This window comes from Monodon monoceros, unplaced genomic scaffold (genome assembly GCF_005190385.1).
Source record: "Monodon monoceros isolate NGI ecotype Baffin Bay Population unplaced genomic scaffold, NGI_Narwhal_1 Super_Scaffold_11, whole genome shotgun sequence".
NCBI classification, from domain to species: Eukaryota; Metazoa; Chordata; class Mammalia; order Artiodactyla; family Monodontidae; genus Monodon; species Monodon monoceros.
The window spans coordinates 120,100,777-120,124,305 of NW_021703767.1; the positions used below are offsets into that span (position 1 = coordinate 120,100,777).

Genomic DNA, 23,529 nt, shown 5'->3' on the forward strand with positions numbered 1-23,529 from the left:
GATGTTATAGTAAAGTCTCATTTGTGATTTTAGTTTGCATTTTCCTGATGACTAATGAGGTTGAAAGCTTTTCATGTGCATATTGGTCTTTCTTTATGAAATGCCTGTTCAGGTCTTGTGCCCATGTTTCTTATTGGATTATTTGTATTTTATCATTAAGTTATAGGAGTTCTCTATTTATTCTGAATATAAGTTATTTGTTAGATATACGTATTGCAAATATTTTCTTACCATCTGTGGTTTATCTACTCATTTTATGAGTTTCTTTGGATGCCCAGAAATTTAAAAATTTTTGAAATCCATTTATCAGTGTTTACTCTTGTAGTTAGTACTTTCTTGCTACCCAGGGTTGTAAAGATACTCTACTCTATTTTCTTCTAGAAGTTTGTAGGTTTAGCTTTTGCACTTATGTCTGTGATCCATCTCAAATTAATTTGTGTATGGTGTGAGGTGGGAGTCAAGCTTCATATTTTTCTGTGTGGATTTCCAGTTTTTCCAACATGTTTTGTAGAAATTGTTGCGGTTTGAGAAATTAAGGTGAGAAACCAGTGTTCTTAACCAATGCATTCTTTGAAGGATACTGTTGTCAACTCACAGTTCTTTTGTGGAGAGTAACTTCATCGCACAAACTTGTTAGGGGTGACTTGCCCCTCCCTCTTGGCATGAAGTCGATGTGCGAAACCAGATTTTGCGGTGTGACTCAGATGCTCATCTTTATTACAAGTTTTGATGCTTTTCTTTCTATTTATAATTTGAAATTAGGGTTGACAATTAAAAAAAAAAACAACAATGGGCAAAAGATTTGAATGGACATTTCACCAAAGAAGATATATGAACAGCCAAAAAAAACAACAATGGGCAAAAGATTTGAATGGACATTTCACCAAAGAAGATATATGAACAGCCAAGAAGCACATGAAGAGATGTTCGGCATCATTAGTCATTAGGGAAATGCAGCCCCAAACCACAATGAGATACCACTTCACCTCCACTAGGATGACTGTCATCAAAAAACAGAATAATAAGTGTTGTTGAAGATGTGGAGAAGTTGTAACTTTTGTACACTGATGGTAAGAATGTAAAATAGTGCAGCCACTTTAGGAAACAGATTCTTTTAAAGTTAGACATTTACTACATGATCCAGCAATTGCACTCTCGGGTGCAAGAAAAATGAAAACACACATCCACATAAAATTTCGCACAAATATGTTCGTAAAAACATTGTTAACAATAGCCAAAAAGTAAGTACATCTCAAATATCCATCAACCAATGAGTGGATAAATAATATGTGTTATGTCATACAATGGAATCTTACTTACCCATAAAAAGGAATGAAGTACTAATTTATGCTACAACATGGATGAACTTCAAAGACGCTATGCTAAGTGAGAGAAGCCAGATGCGGAAGACCACAAGTTATATAATTCCATTGATATGAAATATCTGGGAAAAAAGCAAATCTATAGAGATTAGTGGTTGTCTGAGGCTGGGCATGAGAATGAGGAATGACTGAATGGGCTTGAGGAGTGATGGAAGTGTTCAAAAATCGGATTGTGAGGGAGTTTCCTGGTGGTCCAGTGGTTAGGATTTGGCGCTTTCACTACCGTGTCCCGGGTTCAATCCCTGGTCTGGGGACTGAGATCCCGCAAGCCATGTGGCACGGCCAAAAAATTTTTTTTAATTAAAAATGAAATGAAATTAAAAAGTAAAATAAGATTTATATATAAAAAATTGGATTGTGATGACAGCTGCCCAACTGTAAAAATTTACTAAAAATCATTGAAATGTACACTTAAAATGAATGAGTTGTATGGTTTGTAATTTTTACCTCAGTGAAGTTTTTTTTTTTTTTTTAAGTGTTTTAGGATTGGAACATTTTGGCCTGAATGGGGTCTGAGATATTAAGGAAACACCAAGACCCTACCTGACACTTGTGGCCAAGTGGGGAATGATACAAGCAGAACTGCCGTGTCTGGCATTATAGGACTTTGGTTTTAAGAATCACTTTCTTGGACTTCCCTGGCGGTCCAGTGGCTAGGACTCCACGCTTCCACTGCAGGGAGCGCGGGTTTGATCCCTGGTCAGGGAACTAAGATCCAGCATGCCACACGGCCAAAAAAAAGGAATCATTTTCTTGAATTGAAAACCCACAAGATAACACCTCCCCTCAACATCAGCCCACACTCTAGGGCAGCCAGGGGCTTTGAGGAAAGGGTGCTTGGTGAAACTTGGGTCTTCTCACTTTATGAATAAGCCTAAGGTTTGCAGCTGAAGAAACAAGAACAGACAGGGGACAGCATGGAGGTGGAGGAGAACATCATGCCAGGCCACGTTTGAACGTAATGACCCCTGCCCTGCTGTGACTTTTCAAGCCATCTGTGCCAGTTACAGGCAGTCTGAACTAGTGAGTTTGTTCTGAGCCTCTCTCCAATGTTGTTCTTCCCATCCACGAGTGTCTTCTTTTTATGATTTTTCCTAAATGTGTTGTCACAGAACATTTAATTTAAATGTCACACCATGTGAGCAGAAGGGTTCAGCGTCTTTTCTCCTGCTGACTAAACTCTCCTTTGGGAATCCTGAGGTTTTTCTTAAATAGCACGTTAGTTTATCCATTTTTCTTTTGTTTTTAATTTCATTTACGTTTTTTGAAAAGTTTCCTTGGGGGCTGGGGATCTGAGGGGAGGAGAATTTATAAGCAGAGTTAGCTAGGTTGTTGGTCTTGGGAAGACAGTTGTGGAAATAATGGAGGTGCCGCCTTTGTTTACACTGCTCACCGCCGTCCCCAGGATGTGCCCTTTGGGTTGTGGCTTCTGGCATCTCTGAGCCCCACACACACCCTCTTTCTCTCTTACCCTCTCCTTATGGCTCCGCATTTGGGAGGCATCTGGCTACAGTAAGAGTCATCTCTGGCCTCAGATTGTGTTTTCTCTTGTAAAAGTTTTCCACGTCCTCTTTCCTGACAGAACTACACCTTTTTTTTTTTTTAATTGGAGTAGCTTTACACTGCTGTGTCAGTTTCTGCTGTACAGCAAAGTGAATCAGCTGTATGTATACATATAACCCCTCTTTTTTGGACTTCCTTCCCATTTGGGTCACTACAGAGCACTGAGTAGAGTTCCCTGTGCTATACAGTAGTTTCTCATTAGTTATCTATTTTATACATAGTATCCATCGTGTGTATATGTCATCTCAATCTCCCAATTCATCCCACCCCCTTTCCCCCTTGGTATCCATATATTTGTTCTCTATGTCTAGAACTACACCTTTTAAACTCGTTCCCCTCCCTCCAGCCATTGTTCCAGCTGCCTTTTGATACTGAAACATATACCTCTAATATCTTAAACTTGCCAAAAGCAAACTTATTACACCCTCTGTCCCTCCACCCTGCTTTCCTCTAAAACAAAACAACACAAAACCGTTCTCTCCTTCTCACGGTCCTTCTAATGTGGATGGTGCCTGCGGGGATTGAAGCCTCGAGGTCATCTTTAGGGAAGCTTCTCCTCCCTGCCATCCCCCCTCTCGTCCCCACCACCTTAAGTGAACCCAGCTTTCCGCTGCAGATGCTCACTGTGAAATTAAAACAACAACAAAATGTCAGTTTTTTGCCTACCAGATTGACATGTCTTGACAGCATCTGTGTAGTTGAGGGTGTGAAACGTGGGACTGTGAATTAATTCAGCGTCTCCTGGGTCTAGTCTGTAATCCTCTAAAATGCCCATACTCCTTGACTTAGCAAATCCGTTTCTAGGAATTCATCCTACAGAAATATTCCCTTACGCACAAGAAGCCTTATATTATTGTGATTATAATAGCATTATTTATAGTAATGAAAAATTAGAAACATACTAAAAGCAGAAAAATATGTAATTGTTTCTGTAAATTATGGTACAGGCATACATTAGAATAAAGCCATTAAAAAATGGTAACGTAGCTGTCTTTTAGTTCTTTTGAGTCCTCCATAGCAGGGGTCCCCAAACCCTGGGCCATGGACAGGTACCGGTCCGCGGCCTGTTAGGACCCGGGCCGCACAGCAGGAGGTGAGCTGCGGGCGAGCGAGTGAAGCTCCATCTGCCGCTCCCCATTGCTCGCGTCACCGCCTGAACCATCCCCCACCTCCTCCCCTCCCCGGTCCGTGGAAGAACTGTCTTCCATGAAACCGGTCCCTGGTGCCAAAAAGATTGGGGACCGCTACTCCGTAGCATCTAGCATAATTCTTGGTATTTGATAAGTGCTTAACAGAATCTGGCTTTTCTTTTTTAAATGTACTCTTGTACATAATTTTATAATGTTATACCTAACATACTCTTACAAGTAACCTAAGACTATAGTGTCATATCATTCTTATTACTTCTTAATAAAAATCACCTTAGTGACCTCTGGTTAAGCATGGTAGATTAAACACATGTGCTTATATCTGCCCCCTCTCAAGATCCCACCAAAATTACAGTAAGGAAATTTAAAAATTTAAACCCACAAATACAAAGGGAACTGGAATGGTACTAACAGTATGTGAGAGATACCAACAAAATTTTGGAGGATAAGAAAGCAGATGGCCAACGGTAACTGAATTAACAAAGGAGAGAGAATGAAATCGTGACTTTCAGAGGGGAGGGGGCGCTGCCACCGAGGAGCAAGCTGATTTGTGCCACGGAATCCCTGCCACAATTTTCCTGGAAGGCAGTGGAGCAGGGGAGGTTATAAATTGGAGTTATGTTTGAAAGCCTTTTAAGAGCAGTTAACCTCTCAGGTTCCCTCCCCCACTCCCAGCAGCAGGGGGGCTGCCTCCCTTCCCTGTTGCCCTCCATCATGGCAGGGCTTCTTCTCTGGGAACCAGAGAGGTTCTGGACTTGGGAACTGCAGTTCCAGCAGAAGGGGCCAGGCTGTTGGGGAGGTCCTCCCAATCCCCTTTCCTTCTGCTTCTCTCATGAAAGCTGCAGCAAAGCCTTTACCCCTCGGACAAGACATTGAAGGATCTCAGCGAAAATGAACAGCCCCAAGGGAAGGACCTCCAGACACTGACTTTTGGGAGACCCCGGGAAAAAGCCAGTCTGTCCCCAGTCACGCTGTGGTGACTAGCCCTGCCACAGAGCTTCCCATCTGCCTCACCTCAGTCGAGGGTTCCCAGACATTTGAGGAAAGGCTCTTACCTGAAAGAGTGGAGCCCAAACAGACAGAAACCAAAAAACTCCAAGGAAACAGAGACAATGCAGAGAGCAGAAGAAAATTTCAAAATGAATATTGTTCTCCTCAGAGAGATCAAAAAGGATATTGTTCACGTAAAATAAAAGCAGGATGCTTAAAAAAAAAAAGAAAAAATAAGTTAAACACTCTTGGAAATTAATAATTTGGTAGAAATGAAAAATTAATTTCAATTAATTTTTAAATTGATAGAGGGCTGGAAGATAAACTTGAAGAAGACACTCAGAAAGCAAAATATTAGAGAGAAAAGGTAAGAAAATTAGAGGATCCAGGAAGCCCCATCTGACTAAGGAGAGTTCTAGAAAAATAGAACAGAGAATACAAAAGGGAGGGAATTATCAAAGAACTAATACTCAGCACAATGAATGAAAAAGATAAACACCAAGGCACATCTTTATTAAACTTAGACGAGAAAATCCTGCAACCTTCTGGAGGGGGCGGAAATCACGTAGAAAGGGAAAGGAACATTAGTTTATTGGAAGCTAGAAGTCAGTGGAACAATGCCTTTAAAATTCTAATGAAAATTATTTTTAGGCTATAATGCTATACCCTGTCAGACAAATGTGAGCACAGAATTAAGGCGTTATTTTTTTGTTTCTTTGTTTCTTTTGGGGTGGTTTTTTTTTTGGCCACACCATGCGGCTTGTGGAATTTTAGTTCCTTGACCACGGATCGAACCCAGGCCCTCGGCAGTGAGAGCGCTGAGCCCTAACCACTGGACCGCCAGGGAATTCCCAACACGTCTTTAGAAATGGAAGATCTGAAACTCTTTATCTCTGTATACCCTTTGTAAGAAAACTACAAGAGGATGAGCTCCAGAAAAATGAAGGAATAAAGCAATCAAGAAAGAAGACATAGGAGCCCCATGGGGATTTCCTGAGTTAATGGCTAAGCAAAATCCCAGCCTAACAGCTGTGCAGCAGGACTTGAGAGTAACCAGACCAGACCAGAGAGACAGAGGGCAGGAGGGTGGAAGGCTCCAGAATCAATATTTCAAAGAGGAAAATGGAACTGATAAAACACCTGCGGCTGACGATTACTGAGAGGGGTTTGAGTGACAAGCACGTGGAAAACAAAGGACGCTTAAAGAACAAGGCAATAAATTAGCCCTAACAAAAAATTGTGCAAGAAATGTAACAATTCAACAGTGAATTTTATGTGGTCGGAGTACTGGAAATCCTAAATACTGATTTAACCAGAATCTTCATGGGGGAAGAGGGGAAATAGTAGTAAGTTAAGAGATAGAGATTTAAAAGCATAAATCAAGAAATAAGCAATTATACCCCAATAAAGATGTTAAAAAAAAAAGAAATAGAAGCACAAGCATTTTGTTAAGAAGCAAGGAGGTAAATGCCAGATAAAACAGTCGAAAGAGTTAAATTGGTTATCCCTGAGGAATCAGGGATGGGAAGAGGGGCAGGGCTGTTATTTTCCATTAAAGCCTTGTAGTGCTATTTTAAGTTATAAACTATGATTTTTTTGGATAAAAGAATTAGGTTTAAAAACAATTTGAGTTCTTTCTTGTAACAACCTAATGCGGCCACACGAACCCTGTTTCTTACTCCTTCAGGAGAACATTGGATGCTCACATTCGCATCTGTTCTGCTTGGAATGTGTTTATTACCTTCCTGTGACTTCTCTTATCCCAGAAGGGAAAGGCTTTCTCTTTCATTCCTAGTAAAATAGTAGAATTTTGTGTTCCAGGGCCATTACAGATTCTTCAGATGACATCACAGATTACAAAAGGATTTTCTTGAAAATATCATTTCAGATTTTTTTCTTAGGTCATCACATAGAAATCAGTGCTATCCTATAAAAGCTTTCAAAAAAAATTACACCCACGTGTCATTAAGGAGAAAACACGGGTTCTGTATGACCCAAGGGCCCCTGGCTAGCAAAAGACAACCCTGGCTTCTATGTCTGTTACCCTTAAGCCTAGCTGTCAGATGACACAGACCAGTGGCTTAGGGCAGGGATACTTTTTCTCCATGAATCTCCACCAATCATGTTTATCCCATTCTGGATTAACTCATGCTGACAGCTTCTGGGGAATTGAAAATATATCCTAAAATGACTTAAGTACTTTGTTCTATTTTTTGAAGGTGTGAAGAAATTGGCTAGATTTAATTCTATGACCTATCTGCAGTCTTTTATCATGAAACACAGCTAAGAAAAAGCAATGACTATCCTTTCTTTAAAAAAGTTATAATCCATCATATGCAGATTGAGAGATTATAGCAAACCAGACTGCTTGGGATGGGTGGTGTTTTTACAGTCTCCTTCGCTAACATGTCTTAATGGAGCCCTAACTTGATCCAGGGAGGCACTGCCAGGTTCTGTGTCACAGGGACCCTCGGAGTTTATGTTTTCTCCACCTGGATATGTGTCACTGTGCCAGCTGCTATTATTTATGGCATAGATGGCACATGGCATGATAAATGGCGTAGAAAGTCCCCAAACTGTTCGCAGATCTGAGACTAAAATGAAGATAGAAAACTCTTCCCCAACTCCATCCTCACCTTTCCTGCATTTTTTTTGATGCCTGGACTCCAGCTGCCTGTGGGTTCAGACTCAGATGAATCAGAATGGAGCAGTCCTGCCCCTGAAAGGTTCACAGCCCACCTGGAGACAGAGCACACACCCCAGACCCTGTGGGCCCCTGTGGGCCCCGTAGATGCTGAGGGATCTACCGAAAGAGAGGGGAGAATGGTAGAACAGTGGGCTCTGGGAGCGGAAAGAGGGAAGATAACACCCCCCTGAGTGTGGACATTGGTCAAGCAGTGGGAGGCTGGTGGGTTCCTAGAGAAGGTGCATTTGGCCCAGACTTTGAAATCGGGGTGGCAGTCGATAGACTGAGATGGGGAGAGAAGATTCCAGGCAGGGGTTATGCATGTGATCTCATAGAGGTGGGAATGGAAAGGGGCTATTTTCGAGGATGGGGAGATTCGAGCCCAAGATACGAAGGGCTGGGTAAAGATGAGACCAGAATGTCAGAGGGGTGGGCCTCACACAGCATTACTGTAAGGAGTTTGGACTTCATTCTGCAGGTTACAGGAAGCTATTCTTTCATTCTTTTATCCATTCAGCAGCTCTTCATTTACTCAACCTATGGTTTTTACTGGGGCAGCTTCTAATTTTAGAGGAGGGACCCAGATGCCCTGCGGCCAGGATAGCCAGGCGTCCTCATTTGTCCTGGACAGTTCCGATGTGTACCTGTCATTCAGGACATCTCATGTGATTTAACATTTGTCATGGATTTTTTATTATTTTAAAAGAAATATTACTCCTGAGAGTTGCTTTAAAATAATGCAAGATGGGTTTGGTAGAGCCTCCCTTTGTGCTTCCATCTTCTGCCGTGGTCTGTCTAGAAGGGCATCGTACACTTATGCAGTAGGCAGAGTTCTCTCTTCAGCATGTGGTTAAATGTGAAAGACAACCAGTGCAAACTTGTCTCTTTTTTCCCAACACAGCTAAGACCTTTCAAGGACAGCATTCAAGACACCCACTAATCACGTGAAATAGCTTGGGCTTTAGCCACTAGGTTCAGCCACTCCTTCCACTCTTGGGTGGTAGAGGGATGAGTGTTTGATGCTTCTGGTCCCAGAAGCCAGGTGGCACCAGTGCTGTGGTTGGTGCTGTGACCAGTGAGACACACAAAGCCACCAGGCTACCAGTTGGCTGGTTCAATGGACAACATGGGAAGTATAGGTTCATTGTACGTGAAATATACGCTGGGGAAAGGAGGCTGAGCTGTCCTGCTGTAAAACAGTCTGAGTGTTCTTGCTAGAGTGGTTTCGTTATTTATGGCTTGGTATAAATCTACAGCTCTTTATTTTATAAATCAATATTTTATTGTATGGTAGTGCTTTTTTATTTTATTGTTGGGTAATGCTTTTTTATTTTGCAGTAAACCCTTTCAAGAACAAATAGCTAAAAAGACAGCTCATGTGTAGTGAAAAATTAAGTAGTGAATTTCCAGTTCTCAGGAAAAGTGATGACTAATGCATAACTTGCCCAGATTTGTCATCACTTACATCTATGGTAGGGTCCTAGTGATACCATGAGCCACAGGAAAAGCAGAAGAGGCACATCTGTGAAAAGATGTGAGCAGTAAGGAGGTTCCTTAAAAAACTAAAAATAGAGCTACCATATGATCCTGCAATCCCATTCCTGGGCATATATCTGTAGAAAACCATAATTTGAAAAGATGCATGCACCCCAATGTTCATTGCAGCACTGTTGACAATAGCCAAGCCATGGAAGCAACCTAAATGTCTGTCCACAGAGGAATGGATAAAGAAGATATGGTACATATATACAATGGGATAATACTCAGCCATAAAAAAGGATGATATATAGCCATTTGCAGCAAGATGGATGGGCCTAGAGATTATCCTAAGTGAAGTAAGTCAGACAGAGAAAGGCAAATACCATATATCACTTATATGTAGAATCTTAAAAAAAAAAGAGATACAAATGAACTTATAAACAAAACAGAAATAGATCCACAGACACAGAAAACAAACTAATGGTTACCAAAGGGGAAGGGGGAGAGGGATAAATTAGGAGTTTGGGATTAACATACACACACTACTATATATAAAATAGGTAAACAACAAGAACCTACTGTAGAGCACAGGGAACTATAGTCAATATTTTGTAATAACTTATAATGGAAAAGAATCTGAAAAAGAATGGATATATGTATATGTATAACTGAATCACTTTGCTGTACACCTGAAACTAACACAACATTGTAAATCAGTTATACTTCAATAAAAAGTAAAAATAAATAAAATTACTTCAGTTTTTAAAAAAAGGAATACTCTACATTTTAAAAAATTTCTATATATGTTACTTATATATATATATATTTTTTAACATCTTTATTGGAGTATAATTGCTTTACAATGGTGTGTTAGTTTCCGCTTTGTAACAAAGTGAATCAGCTTTACAGAATGCTCTACATTTAAACCTGACTTTTTCTCCTCCCCCAGGCAAAATCTAAAGGAGTAGCTTTTTGCCCAGTTGCCTGTCTCCCCATCCTGGCTGGACTTTCCTCAGAGTTCCTGTTGCCCTGGGTGCTGCTTTGTTGTGCCTTCACATTTTTCCCATCTGCATTTTCCCGTGGCAGACTTGAGTGGCCCTGCGGGAGCCACCTTCTCCTCTCTGGTTTTTCCATCTTCACCCTCAGGCTTAGGATGCATGACCAGCTTCTTGTTCATTCCACAGCCACGTCTTCCATCAGAAGACCCATTTCTTTTCCCATCTCGAGCAGTACCCATGGCTGCTGACTGTCTTCTCTCCTTCACTGCCCAGCCACAGATAAAGGCGTCAGGGGTCACGACGGTGGTGCCAGAGGAGCCAGTTAGACTTTGCAGGAGCCATTGAATTTACAGCACGTACCTCGGTGATGCCTCTGAATTCACTCTTTTCTGACTGCTTCAAATCGTCTGTCACCTCCCCTCCCATTCACACAGCCTGAGACCATGTCCGCTTCTTGGTGGCCAGATTACAATGCTGATTCATATGGAACTTATAGGCACCAAAAAACAACAAAGATATCTCCACAGTTGCCTGTCACCGAGCTGCTGGGTCAGGACAACTGGCACGTGTCACTATCCATGTGTCAATCAGGATAATTAACCCAAAGTGTAAAGCTGTACCAAACAGCCCCCCAAATCTCAATGGCCTGACACAACAAACGGTTATTTCTTTTATAAATTTATTCATTTTATTTATTTTTGGCTGCGTTGGGTCTTCGTTGCTGCACACGGGCTTTCTCTAGTTGCGGCGAGCGGGGGCTACTCTTCATTGCGGTGCGCGGGCTTCTCATTGTGGTGGCTTCTCTTGTTGCGGAGCACGGGCTCTAGGTGCGTGGGCTTCAGTTGTTGTAGTTCTTGAGCTCTAGAGTCCAGGCTCAGTAGTTACGGCACACAGGCTTAGTTGCTCTGCAGCATGTGGGATCTTCCCGGACCAGGGCTCGAACCCATGTCCCCTGCATTTGCTAGTGGATTCTTAACCACTGCGTCACCAGGGAAGCCCCAAACGGTTATTTCTTTTTTTTTTTTTTCTTTATTTTATTCAGGTGTAGTTGATTTACAATGTTGTGTTCATTTCTGCTGTACAGCAAAGTGATTCAGTTATACATATATATACGTTCTCTTTCGTATTCTTTTCCATTATGGTTTATCACAAGCTATTGAATATAGTTCCCTGTGCTATACAGGAGTAACTTGTTGTTTATCCATCCTGTATATACTAGCTTGCATCTGCTAACCCTAAACTCTCAATCCATCGTTCCCCCACCCCACCTCCCCCTTGGCAGCCACAAGTCTGTTCTCTATGTTTGTGAGTCTGAACGAAGGGTAATTTCTTGCTCGTGTCACAGTCCAGTGCAGTTGGATGGCTGTCCCGGGCAACTCTCCTTTGAGCATTAGCTCCTGTGTGGCTCTGCCATCTCCTAGAACCTTCCTGTTTCCTCCCTTGAGTCCCCTCCTTAGAGCAAAAAGAGAACTCTGAAAGGATTGTGCAGAGGGCTTTTATGGCTCAGCCTGGACGTGGATACCTCACTTCACCTGCATCCCACTGACCAGGACCCAGGCACCTGGCCCCAACCTAAGTGCAGTGCAGGCTGGAGCATGTCAACTTCCTGTGTGCCTGGGGAAAGGAACCGAGATCAGTAAGCATCTCCCCAGCTTCTGCCACGGTCAGGCCATGGGAAACACAGTCGGGTAGAAGTCAGGACACCTGGGCTCTGCCGCTGAATTGCTGGGTGGCTGTAAGTCATCATAACCACTCTGAGCTGTTTCTTCCTTTTCAGAAGGGTGCCACTACTGCTTGCCTCATACCTGTTAGTTAGTTTACATTGTTATATAAACTTATGTGCTAGTAATAGGAGTTGTGGTCTGCACTGTTTTTTTAAAATTAAGATTATAAGGATTCCAGTCATTTGTTCTATAACTACGTTTTGAACTCCTGTAATAGCTAAGTATTGAACTAGCTGTGGGCAACCTCTGGTCTCTGGATGGTACATTCTGGTGAAGAGACAGATGATACATAACCTGTAAAGAAATAACATGGTTATATGGTCAACATGATCTAAAGCAACTGAAGGGCTCGGGAGAGACCCCTCTGGAAAGGTGACACTTGAGCTGACAGTTAAATAATGAGGTAGGCAGAGGCAGACTTGGGAATATCAGGGAGGAGAGTGTGCCGAGCAGAGGGGCCAGACTGTGCAAAGGCCCTGAGGTGGAGAACCAGCTTGGAAGGTTCCTTGAACAGCCAGATTGTTGCATGACAAGGAAAGATGAGGTCGGAGAGATAGTCAGGGGCCATATCATACAGGACCTTCCTTACACCTCTCATTGCTTCAGTTTCCTTACCTGTAAATTGCAAAACTGGGCTAATATCAACTTCATAGGGTTGCTTTAATTAAGTGGAATAATATATGTCAAGGGCTTAGAAAAATACCGGCACCTTTTATACACTACTTAAGTGTGTGATTATAGGTACAGTGAGGATTTTATTCCTGCCATGCTGGGAAAGCTTTGGACAGTTTTCAGCAGAGGAGTGTAACCTCATCTCCACTGGTTCTCATGGGCTGGGCTTGAGGTAGTTGGGGGTTTCCACCCTCCTTCCAGACATAAGGGTGTAACGGGGTTTTTTTTGGTAAAAACCCTAACCAAAAAAAATATATATATTTTTTCCAAAACATCACGTTATTTCCATGAATCAAAATGTATGTCTTATTTTCCTAATGTTTATAAGATTCCATCTTTAAAAAGAGGAGTATTTAAATAGACACAGATGATGGGAATTCCCTGGTGGTCCAGTGGTTAGGATGCCTCACTTCCATTGCAGGGGGCCACAGGTTCAATCCCTAGTCGGGGAACCAAGATCCAAGCAACATGGCACTGCCAAGAAAAATAAAATAAATAGAAGAGACACATGAATAAGATCTTGAAGCTTCTGATTTATCCCCCTCTTGAAGCCTAGCCAAATATTTGTGCGTAATTTGTACATACATTTCTCTGGATTACATTTGGAGATGTAAGTGAGTTGACACAGAGCTGCCGTGCCTCTTGAACTTGCTGTAAATAAAATGTGGCCTGAATTTTAGAACATGCTTTCTGAAAGGTCTGTTTGTGGAAGAAGAAAATCTAAGAACATTAAAACGAGGGCTTTTTAAAAAAATCAGACAGGCTGCAGAAACAGATCTTTTTGCTCAAATTAGTAAACGATGCGTTGGGGGAAGAAAAGATACAGACACAAAGGAGCGTTCCCACTTCTACCGAAATCTATTCCTCCACACAAAAGCAGCTGGCTTCTATTTGCATTTTTTTTTTTTTTTTGCAACTGATAGAAATGGATTTACTTTAATAATTTCAAGTTGAATATACACATCGATAGCCAATAACACAATTTTAAGTCCTCTGTCATCCACTCGGTTATTTATTTACTTTTACATTAATTTAATTATTTATTTTTGGCTACGGTGGGTCTTCACTGCTGCATGCAGGCTTTCTCCAGCTGTGGCAAGCGGGGGCTACTTTTTAGTTGCGGTGCACGGGCTCCTCATTGCTGTGGCTTCTCTTTCTTGCATTTGCTCATAGTATCCTGAAAATGCAAATGACCAGCTCAGAATGCAATTCCCCATTCATTCTCTGGCAGCAACCCTGGCATTGGCATCCAGCGACTTGGCATACTTGCCTGTGACCATAAGGACACCCCACGGGCTGTGGGGTGAGCTGAGGTCACTGTTGCAGTGCTGGGCTTTGGCCCACACAGGACTCGGCTACTGATAAGGAAAATCACAAGCCCAGAATTATTTTTCTACAGGCAGATAATGAATCCCTTGGTCAATAGAATCTCAACAACTTGGTAGCCCTGTCTAATTTGCTACCCCCAAAAAGTACCTTACTTGAGTTTCTGCATTGTTAGCATTTACGGGAGATTTGAGATATAAAGTTTCCCCAAAGATATGTCTTCTATTTTTGGTAAAGAATGACGTAGAAAGGAGAGGGGCCTTCTGGAGTTCTGCTGCTTGGTGGGATATGAAATTAAAACCCACGAGGCAGAGCCACCCAGAAGATGCCTCGTCCAGGATTTGTGCAAAGAAGCCGGTGTCCATTTAGCTCTTGATGGATTCATTCATTTAATAAATCTTTATTATGCACCTCTACTTGGGGCCATGTGCTGTCCAGAAGATGGGGATGCAACAGTGAACAAGGCAGGCGGGGGGGATCCTTACCTTCTAGAGCTCCATCTTTCAGGGAAAACGGACACAAAAACATAACTATGTATTTTGCATGGATACATATACATGTATATAAAAGTATTTTGCATGGCACAGGAGAAAACTCACTCAATTTGTGACAGTGGTTGCTTCTGAGAAAGGAGGGAGAATGAGGCTATGAATGAGGACAAAGGAAAACTCATTTTATCTGAAATTATGTATTTACTTTTTAAAAAATGTGTTGACAGAATGTTAACAATAATCAATTCTGGCTGGTTGGTACCCAGGTGTGTGTTATATTACTCTTTGTTTCTTTCTATATTTTTTTACATCCCTAACAAAGAAAAATCAAGGGTACAGACCATAGATTCTTCAAGTGGAAGGTCATCTTCAGAGAATATGCTTTCCAAAGTCCTGTTTGGAACTCTTAGCAAAGTTCACCTCACAGAGCATCAGACAGTCTTGGTTCCTTATATAAATATGAAGAACAGCTGTTGTGTTACAGCGAAAGGGTTTGATGCAATGTGCATCTCACTTGCAGAAGAATTTCTCTTTGGCCTTCAGTGTGAGATGGCATTCGTCTGTGGTTCCAATAGACCCACAATGGCTACAGATCTCCCCTGAAACCTTCCTTCCAAAGAGTTTTTGTCCGGGTTGTTGGGTTTTGTGTTGAAAGTTATACAATGTAACCCATTTTCTGCTGCTGATATATTTGTGTCTCATTCTCAGAGAAATTTCAACTTTTCATTGCATCGAGACCATATAAAGAATGTTGGAGAAGGTATAGATTTATCCCATTGGGAATGAGTATCCAAGGCTTGGATTCCGTTTCAACAGCCTGACCACAGTCACCCAGTTTTCTCAGTGTCACAGAACTATGATGAATGAAATGAAACAAGGCTATGATGCCCCATGTCCCTCCTTGTTGCAGTCGTCCAAAGACTCTAGGACAGTCTCCCTCCTTTCTTGTAAATTTTAGCCCCTGGCTCACGGTCACTGTCTTCAGCACCTTCCTTGTCATCATTCGCAGTAATTTCAGTATCTACGCGGATGATCCCCTTGGGTCCTTAGCTTCCTCTCCTCCATCGCTCCTCAGCCACCCACTTCCGCTGTCATTGTCCTTGCCTCTACCATGATCTAGGTTGTTACTGCCCTCACCCTACTGAGTCCTGATTTCTATGCTTATAACCCAACTTGGATTCCACGGTCCACCATTATGGTCATTCTCCTGCCTACGTCCTCTCCCCCACCATAGTCCTCACTTGGCAAACACCCCTCCACCTCCCAACCTCCCCACCCAGCACTGCTTAAATCCAGCTCCAGCCGCTCTGCACCTCCACCCAGGGAGCTGAACATGGCTGGGGAGTAAAAGAACGCAACCATGCAGAGAGGACTCACTTTTTCTTTCCTTTTTAATGAAGTATAGTTGATGTACAAGATTATATAAGTTACAGGAGTACAACATAGTGATTCACAATTTTTAAAGGTTACACTCCATTTATAGTTGTTATAAATTATTAGCTACATTCTCTGTGTTGTACACTCTATCCTGTGGCTTATTTTGCACATAATAGTTTGTACCTCTTACTCCCCTACCCCTATCTTGCCCTTCCTCCCTGCCCTCTCCCCACTGTGGTTTACTCTCTATATCTGTGAGCCTGTTTCATTTTGTTCACTACTTTGTTGTACTTTTTAGATTCCATATATAAGTGATATCATACAGTATCTGTCTTTCTCTGTCTGACTTACTTCACTTAGCCTATTACCCTCCAAGTCCATCCGTGTTGTTGCAAATAGCAACATTTCATTCTTTTTTATGGCTGAGTAGTATTCCATTGTATTTATATATACCACATCTTCTTTATCCATTCATCTGTTGATGGACACTTAGGTTGCTTCCATATCTTGGCAATTGTAGATAATGCTGTTAAGAGCATTGGAGTGCATGTATCTTTGAATTAGTGTTTAGTTTTCTTGGATATATACCCAGGAGTGGAATTGCTGGGTCATACAGTAGAAAGGACTCACTTTTTTTTTTTTTTTTTTGCGGTACGCGGGCCTCTCACTGTTGTGGCCTCTCCCATTGTGGAGCACAGGCTCCAGACGTGCAGGCTCAGCGGCCATGGCTCACGGGCCCAGCCGCTCCATGGCATGTGGGATCTTCCCGGACCGGGGCACGAACCCGTGTCCCCTGCATCGGCAGGCGGACTCTCAACCACTGCGCCACCAGGGAAGCCCGTGGCATCACATTTTGATCATTTTCTGATCATGGGATAAATAGAGATTATATGCAACAAAGCAGAACAAAAAAACAAGGCATTCTACAACAGCTATCTCCGTGAGCATGCTTAAAAATTTAATTGCATTTTTTGCTATCAGCTTCTTAGACTGTGGCTTTACAGCTTCTGATATTCACACTTAAGATAAGCTTCCAGCAATTAGAATGCAACCATGTCAAAGCCAAAATATCCCTCTTCTTGTGACTACTCTGTTACAGCTTCTACATTGGGTGTGTATGTGGCAAAAAAGGCAAATAACACTGAAACACTTCTTCTTATTATAGGAAAAAAAATTCATGGCATTTACCAGCATGGGGAAGCCATATTTATAAGAAAGCATCTGTTGATCTTTGAGTCTGAGATAGTCTAAGATGAAGCAGTCAGTGTTGCTTGTGTTTTTTTTTCTTTAATCACTGACCTTTGTCATCTGTAAGCTTTTACGGAATGAAATTCTTATTCTATTGAGTATGAAACAAAGCTGATCAAGACTTTAAACAGCTTGGATGAAGAAATTAAAATAGTGTGAACTGGGAAAGAAATGGGGCTTTTGTAAGAATCCTGCCAAATGCTTTTGTAGCCATTTTCTCTACCTATTCAGGGAACAAGGAGGGAGGAGGAGATTATGGTGAGGAAAGTCTTATGAGAAAGTGAAAACACATCTTTTTCATCAGTGTATATTGTGTTTCAAGGCTGCCTGTTATACAAAGTTTTCACCTGGAAAACAAATAAAAACTCAGCGACTTTGAAAAGAGATGATTCACCAGTTACTCAATTAACATAATCATTGTAGATATTTGATCTGGATTCTTCAGGATCCAAAGTGGATTATCTGTAAATTAACTGCACAATTGCCAAATCACCCCTTCAGTTTGAACTTCATAGAAACATTCTGTATATTGAGATCGTCCTATTGTATTATTTGTGAAAAATGACCTTTCAAATGTTGCTTTGCCAAGCACTATCTCTGAGTGCCATGGTGCTTTGAAATATGCAGATGTGCGCTAAGGTCCAATCAGGACTGGTATTCTTTGTCAGCAATGACTTATCAATTAATAAGACTGATGCAGTATTTTGCAGCTTTGTTGAGACAGACTCCCTAGGAATAAGCTCCCGTACCCCAGAGAATTGTGGAATTTGTCAAAAGAGAACAAATGCTTATCTTTCACTAGGAATGCATTATGGTAGAAAATCTTTTCTGGCCTAGTTCAGAGTTGAGGGAAGAAAAACCATCATTTTGGGTATTAAACTTTTATCTGCTTATTTTAGTAATTGGCTAGATGTGAAGATTTCAGATGTTTTCATGACACCGTTTTCCACTTGGCCCTTTTCTTGGCAGGTCCCCGAGGGAAAAGTAGTAGTTCTTAATTTCCGATTCATAGACCTGGAGAGTGACAACCTGTGTCGCTATGACTTTGTGGATGTGTACAACGGCCACCCCAATGGCCAGCGCATTGGGCGCTTCTGCGGCACGTTCCGGCCCGGAGCTCTTGTGTCCAGTGGCAACAAGATGATGGTGCAGATGATTTCCGATGCCAACACAGCTGGGAATGGCTTCATGGCCATGTTCTCTGCCGCTGAACCAAATGAAAGAGGTATCGTTTCCACATAACAGCAATAATAAGGGCTCACAGTTGTTGAATGCCTCCTGTGTGTCAGGCACTGTTCTAGGCAAATTATATGGATTTACTCATGTAATCTAAAGTTTAAGAGCAATTCTTCTCAAACAGAGAGCTAATAAATACCACCAAACCATCAAGAGACCATTGAAAAGTCAGTCTTGGGTCTTCCTTGGTGGTCTACTGGTTAAGACTTCGCCTTCCAATGCAGGCGGTGCAGGTTCGATCCCTGGTTGGGGAGCTAAGATCCCACATGCATTGTGGCCAAAAAACCAAAACATAAAACAGATGCAGTGTAGTAACACATTTAATAAAGACTTTAAAAATGGTCCACATCAAAAAAAAAATCTTAAAAAAACATCAGTCTTGCCAAGGGGGAGGGAGGGTGGGGGAGGGATGGACTGGGAGTTTGGGGTTAGTAGTTGCAAACTATTACATATAGAATGGATAAACAACAAGGTCCTACTGTATAGCACAGGGAACTATATTCAATATTCTGAGATAAACCATAAAAAAAACAGTCTTTTTTAAAGCCATATATATTCTTATAAAAATTCAAATGTAGAGATTCATGGAGTAAAAATGTGAAGCCTGCATACAGATATACACATACAGCTATAGAAACATTTCACCCCATTGTAGTCCCCTCTTAGAAATAGCTGTGGCTGGTAGTTCCCATACCGTCTATATGCACTTACTTATATGTATGTACTTTTGCAATAGTTTTTAAAATATATAAGTAGTATCATACATTCATATTGTTTCACAACTTTTTCTTTACACTTCATACTACGAGTTGGGATCATTCCGTGTCAGTACATGTGCGCTCCCAAGGGTAGAAACCTCTACCCTTGGAAGACAACCACAGTGGTCAACATCTGTTAAACTTACAGCCTTCCGCCTGCAGGCACTCCTAATCTTTTCTTGCTTTGGGCTATAGTGCAACATCATTGGTTTGAGAGAGCAGCCAGAACCTTTGAGAGGAAATCCCAAAGAAGAATTGAGGCACAAAAAATTTAGGTATAATCCAGCTAAATCTTTGGCTAATGGCTAAACTCTGCATATATGAGGGAGAACGCAATTGTCCTGGTACAAAAGCATCATCTGGAGGTTGAAAAAAACAGAGATTACAACTGCTGCCCGCTACCAGGGCAACAGACTTTGAGCTTGGGTCTAGCCAAGTTGATTGCCTTCTAGAACAAAAGTCACTTTTTATAGGAACACAACAGAATCTAGAGACTTTATAATGTATCATTCATAATGTCCAGTATCCAATCATGTGATGAAACCAGGAAAGTGTGTCCATATTCAAGAAAAAAAGCAGTCCATAAAAACTGACCCCAAAATAACCCAGAAGTTACAGTTAGCAGAGAAGCACTTTAAAGCAGCTATTATAAATGTTTAAGGATTTAAAGGGAAATATATGTGTAAAAAATAAACAGATTGAGAATCTCAGAAAAGAAACTATATAAAAAAGAAAATGGTAATACTAGAGCTGAAAGATACAGAACATGTAATTTTTTTTTTTTTTTGCGGTACGCAGGCCTCTCACTGTTGTGGCCTCTCCCGTTACGGAGCACAGGCTCCGGACGCGCAGGCTCAGCGGCCATGGCTCACAGGCCCAGCCGCTCCGCGGCATGTGGGATCTTCCCGGACTGGGGTACGAACCCGTGTCCCCTGCATCGGCAGGCGGACTCTCAACCACTGCGCCACCAGGGAAGCCCTGAACATGTAATTTTTTAATTTACCTGATGGGCTTACAAGCAGATTGGAGGTGGTAGAAGAAAAAGGCAGTGGATTTGAATAGAAATGATCCAAGCTGAAGAACCAGGAGGAAAAAGATGAAAGAAAGAGAGCCTCGGAGACCAGTGAGACAATGTCAAGCGGTCTAACACATGTGTAATTTGTGTCCCAAAAGAAAAAGAGAGTGATAATAATGCAGAAAAAATATCTCAAGAAATGATGGCTTGAGGCCACCCACATTTCGTGAAGAACATCAATTCATAGAGCCAAGAAGATCAGCAAATCCCAAATAAGATAAATAAAAATGAAGCCACACCTAGGCACATCATAATTAAATTACAGAAGTCGAAAGCTAAAGAGAAAATCTTAAAATCGATTAGATAAAACCCAAATTACATACAGAAGAACAATGGTTTGAAGGATGGCTTTCTTTTAATCAGAAACAATGGAGGCCAGAAGGCAGTGGAACAGCATTTCTAAAGTGCTGGATATCAACCCAGCATTCTACAGCTAGTCTTCAAAAATGAAAGTAAGTCAGAAAGAGGAAAACAAATACCGTATGCTAACACATATATATGGAATCTAAAAAAAAAAAAAAGGTTCTGAAGAACCTAGGGGCAGGACAGGAATAAAGACGCAGATGTAGAGAATGGACTTGAGGACACAGGGAGGGGGAAGGGTGAGCTGGGACGAAGTGAGAGAGTGGCATGGACATGTATACACTACCAAATGTAAAATAGATAGCTAGTGGGAAGCAGCTGCATAGCACAGGCAGATCAGCTCGGTGCTCTGTGACCACCTAGAGGGGTGGGATAGGAAGGGAGGGAGGGAGGGAGATGCAAGAGGGAGGAGATATGGGGATGTATGTATATGTATAGCTGATTCACTTTGTTATACAGCAGAAACAATGCACCATTGTAATTATATTCCAATAAAGATGTTAAAAAAATAGAATAATAGTAATGGTAAAAAAAAATGAAATAAAGACATTTTCAGATAAACACCTGCATCACAAGAAGTATTTAAGGAAGTTTCTCAAGTTGAAGGGAAGTGGCCCCACAGGGTAACTCAAAGGTAATGGAAGGATTGAAGGCCACTGGAAATGGTAAATATAGAAGGCTATATTTTATTTTCTTCTCTAATTTCTTTACATGTGTCTGTTCAAAACAAAGCAAACAAAAAACTTTACCACTCTATTGTGGCAAGCGTAATGTATGACATAATATATATGACAACAATTGAACAAAGGATGGAGGAGCAAATGGAAATATACAGTACGTGAAGAAATACACTGTTAACTCTAAATACGCTGTCCTTGGAGAACCCATTAAAACTGCAGTCCTTGGAGAACCCATTAAAAATGCACATATTTTAGCTAAAAGCCAAAAGATTAAAATAGAATACCAGAATTATTGAACAGCCCAAAGAAGGCAGGAAAGGAAGAGCAGATGGAACGAGAGAAAGGTGTGACAAATAGAACAAAATAGTAATTGGCACACTGTCCAAACATGTCAATAAATACATTAAAGGTAGAGGATTAAATACTCTAATTAGAAGACAGTAATTATTAGAATGGGTTCAAAAGCAGAGCCCAACCATAATTGTCTAAAAGAAAGCACTAGAAATACAAAGACAAAATAGGTTCAACATAAAAGGATGGAAAAATACATACCATGCAAACTGCATTAAAATCAAAACTAATGCTTATAAAAGGCAATGTTACAAAGATGAATAGGCAACCTACAGAATAGGAGCAAATATTTGCAAAACTACCTCATAAAGGATTTGTATTCAAAATATATAAAGAACTCAACAGTACAAAGATAAAGATCCCCATGAATATAAAAATGGGCAAATACTTGAACAGATACTATCCAGAAGAAGATATATGAATGACTCATAAGTACATGAAAAACTGTCCAGTGTCATTAGTTAACACGGAAATGCAAATTAAAACCACAGTGAGATACCACTGTGGTTTTACATACCAACCGGGTTGGCTAAAACAACTGACCGCACTAAATGGTGGCAAGGATGTGATGCAACCAAAGTGCTCATCCCTTGAGAGGTAAAAAATGCTACAACCGCTTGGGCAAAAAATTTTGGTAGTTTCTTATGAAGTTAAACATCTACATCTACTCTTGGCCCAGCAATTGCATTCCTGGATATTTATGCAAGAGAAATGAAAATACATGTCCCCAAAGAGATGTATACAAAAATGTTCATAGCAGCGTTATTCGCAGAAGCCCAGACTGGAAGCAAGCCAAATGAATATCAGCAGGAGAATACGTGAACAAACTCTGGTTTCCACAGCCCAGAATACTACTTAGCAACGTCAGGGAACAAACTACTAATACACACAGCAACATGAATGTATCTCGGAAATTGTACTAAGCAAGAGAAGTCAGACACAGAAGAGGACACACCGTATAATTCATGTATATGAAGCTCTAGAATAAAACTCATCTAAGGTGAAATTTTTTAGAAAAATGGCGCGAAGAGCCAGCAGACTGACTGACAAGGGATACAGGAATTTTGTGGGAAATGATTCTATTATAATCATAGGAGTGTGGCTCCCACGGGCAGATCCATTTTTCAAATTTTTACAGCTAAGACTTGTGCATTTCAGAGTATTGAATTTACCTCCCCCAAACCTGTAAAATGATAATAATAATAATAATGCAGGTGGTGAGCATTGGGTAGTGACATTGATAGAATAGTAAAATGATGATAATCGTTGAAATTGGATGATGCATACATAGAGATTCATTACATTGTTCTGTTTACTTTGTATATGCTTGAAATTTTCCATGAATTAAAAGTTACAGATGGACTTTCCTGGTGGTGCAGTGGTTAAGAATCCGCCTGCCAATGCAGGGGACATGGGTTCGAGCCCTGGTCCGGGAAGATCCCACATGCTGCGGAGCAACTAAGCCCGTGCACCACAACTACTGAGCCTGAGCTCTAGAGCCCGTGCGCCACAACTACTGAGCCCACTCGCCACAACTACTGAAGCCCTCATGCCTAGAGCCTGTGCTCCGCAACAAGAGTAGCGCAATGAGAAGCCTGCGCACCGCAACGAAGAGTAGCCCCCGTTCGCCACAACTAGAGAAAGCCCCTGTGCACCAACGAGGACCCAACACAGCCAAAAATAAATAAATAAATATATATTTTTAAAAAGTTACAGAAATTACTCCAGGCTCAATTTTTATAACACATTGTCTTAAATTTAGAGACTTCTTTTAAGAATGATTAGCTTCTGTGTCACAGAAATATTTTTATTAAAGTATATTAATTCCTTTCAGTGTTTCTTTGTTAGTTAAGTCCCAGTAAAATTAAATGTAAAACTTGTATTAAAATGTCTTTCTAAAATTATTTCTGTGAACCTTTTTGTATTCGGTTGACCAAAAAGTTCATTTGGTTTTTTCTGTAAGATGCTACAGGAAAAACCCA

General features: G+C 41.2%; 1 protein-coding gene across 2 annotated transcripts in view; it reads left to right on the forward strand.

Moving 5' to 3' along the window:
- Positions 1 to 23,529, forward strand: part of PCOLCE2 (procollagen C-endopeptidase enhancer 2) — a 71,211-nt gene that overhangs the window by 27,580 nt on the left and 20,102 nt on the right. For both annotated transcript variants that reach the window (XM_029214753.1, XM_029214752.1), the window contains exon 3: positions 18,054 to 18,309. In XM_029214753.1, coding sequence (XP_029070586.1) covers positions 18,054 to 18,309 — 256 coding nt within the window. The remainder of the gene's footprint in view (positions 1 to 18,053; positions 18,310 to 23,529) is intronic.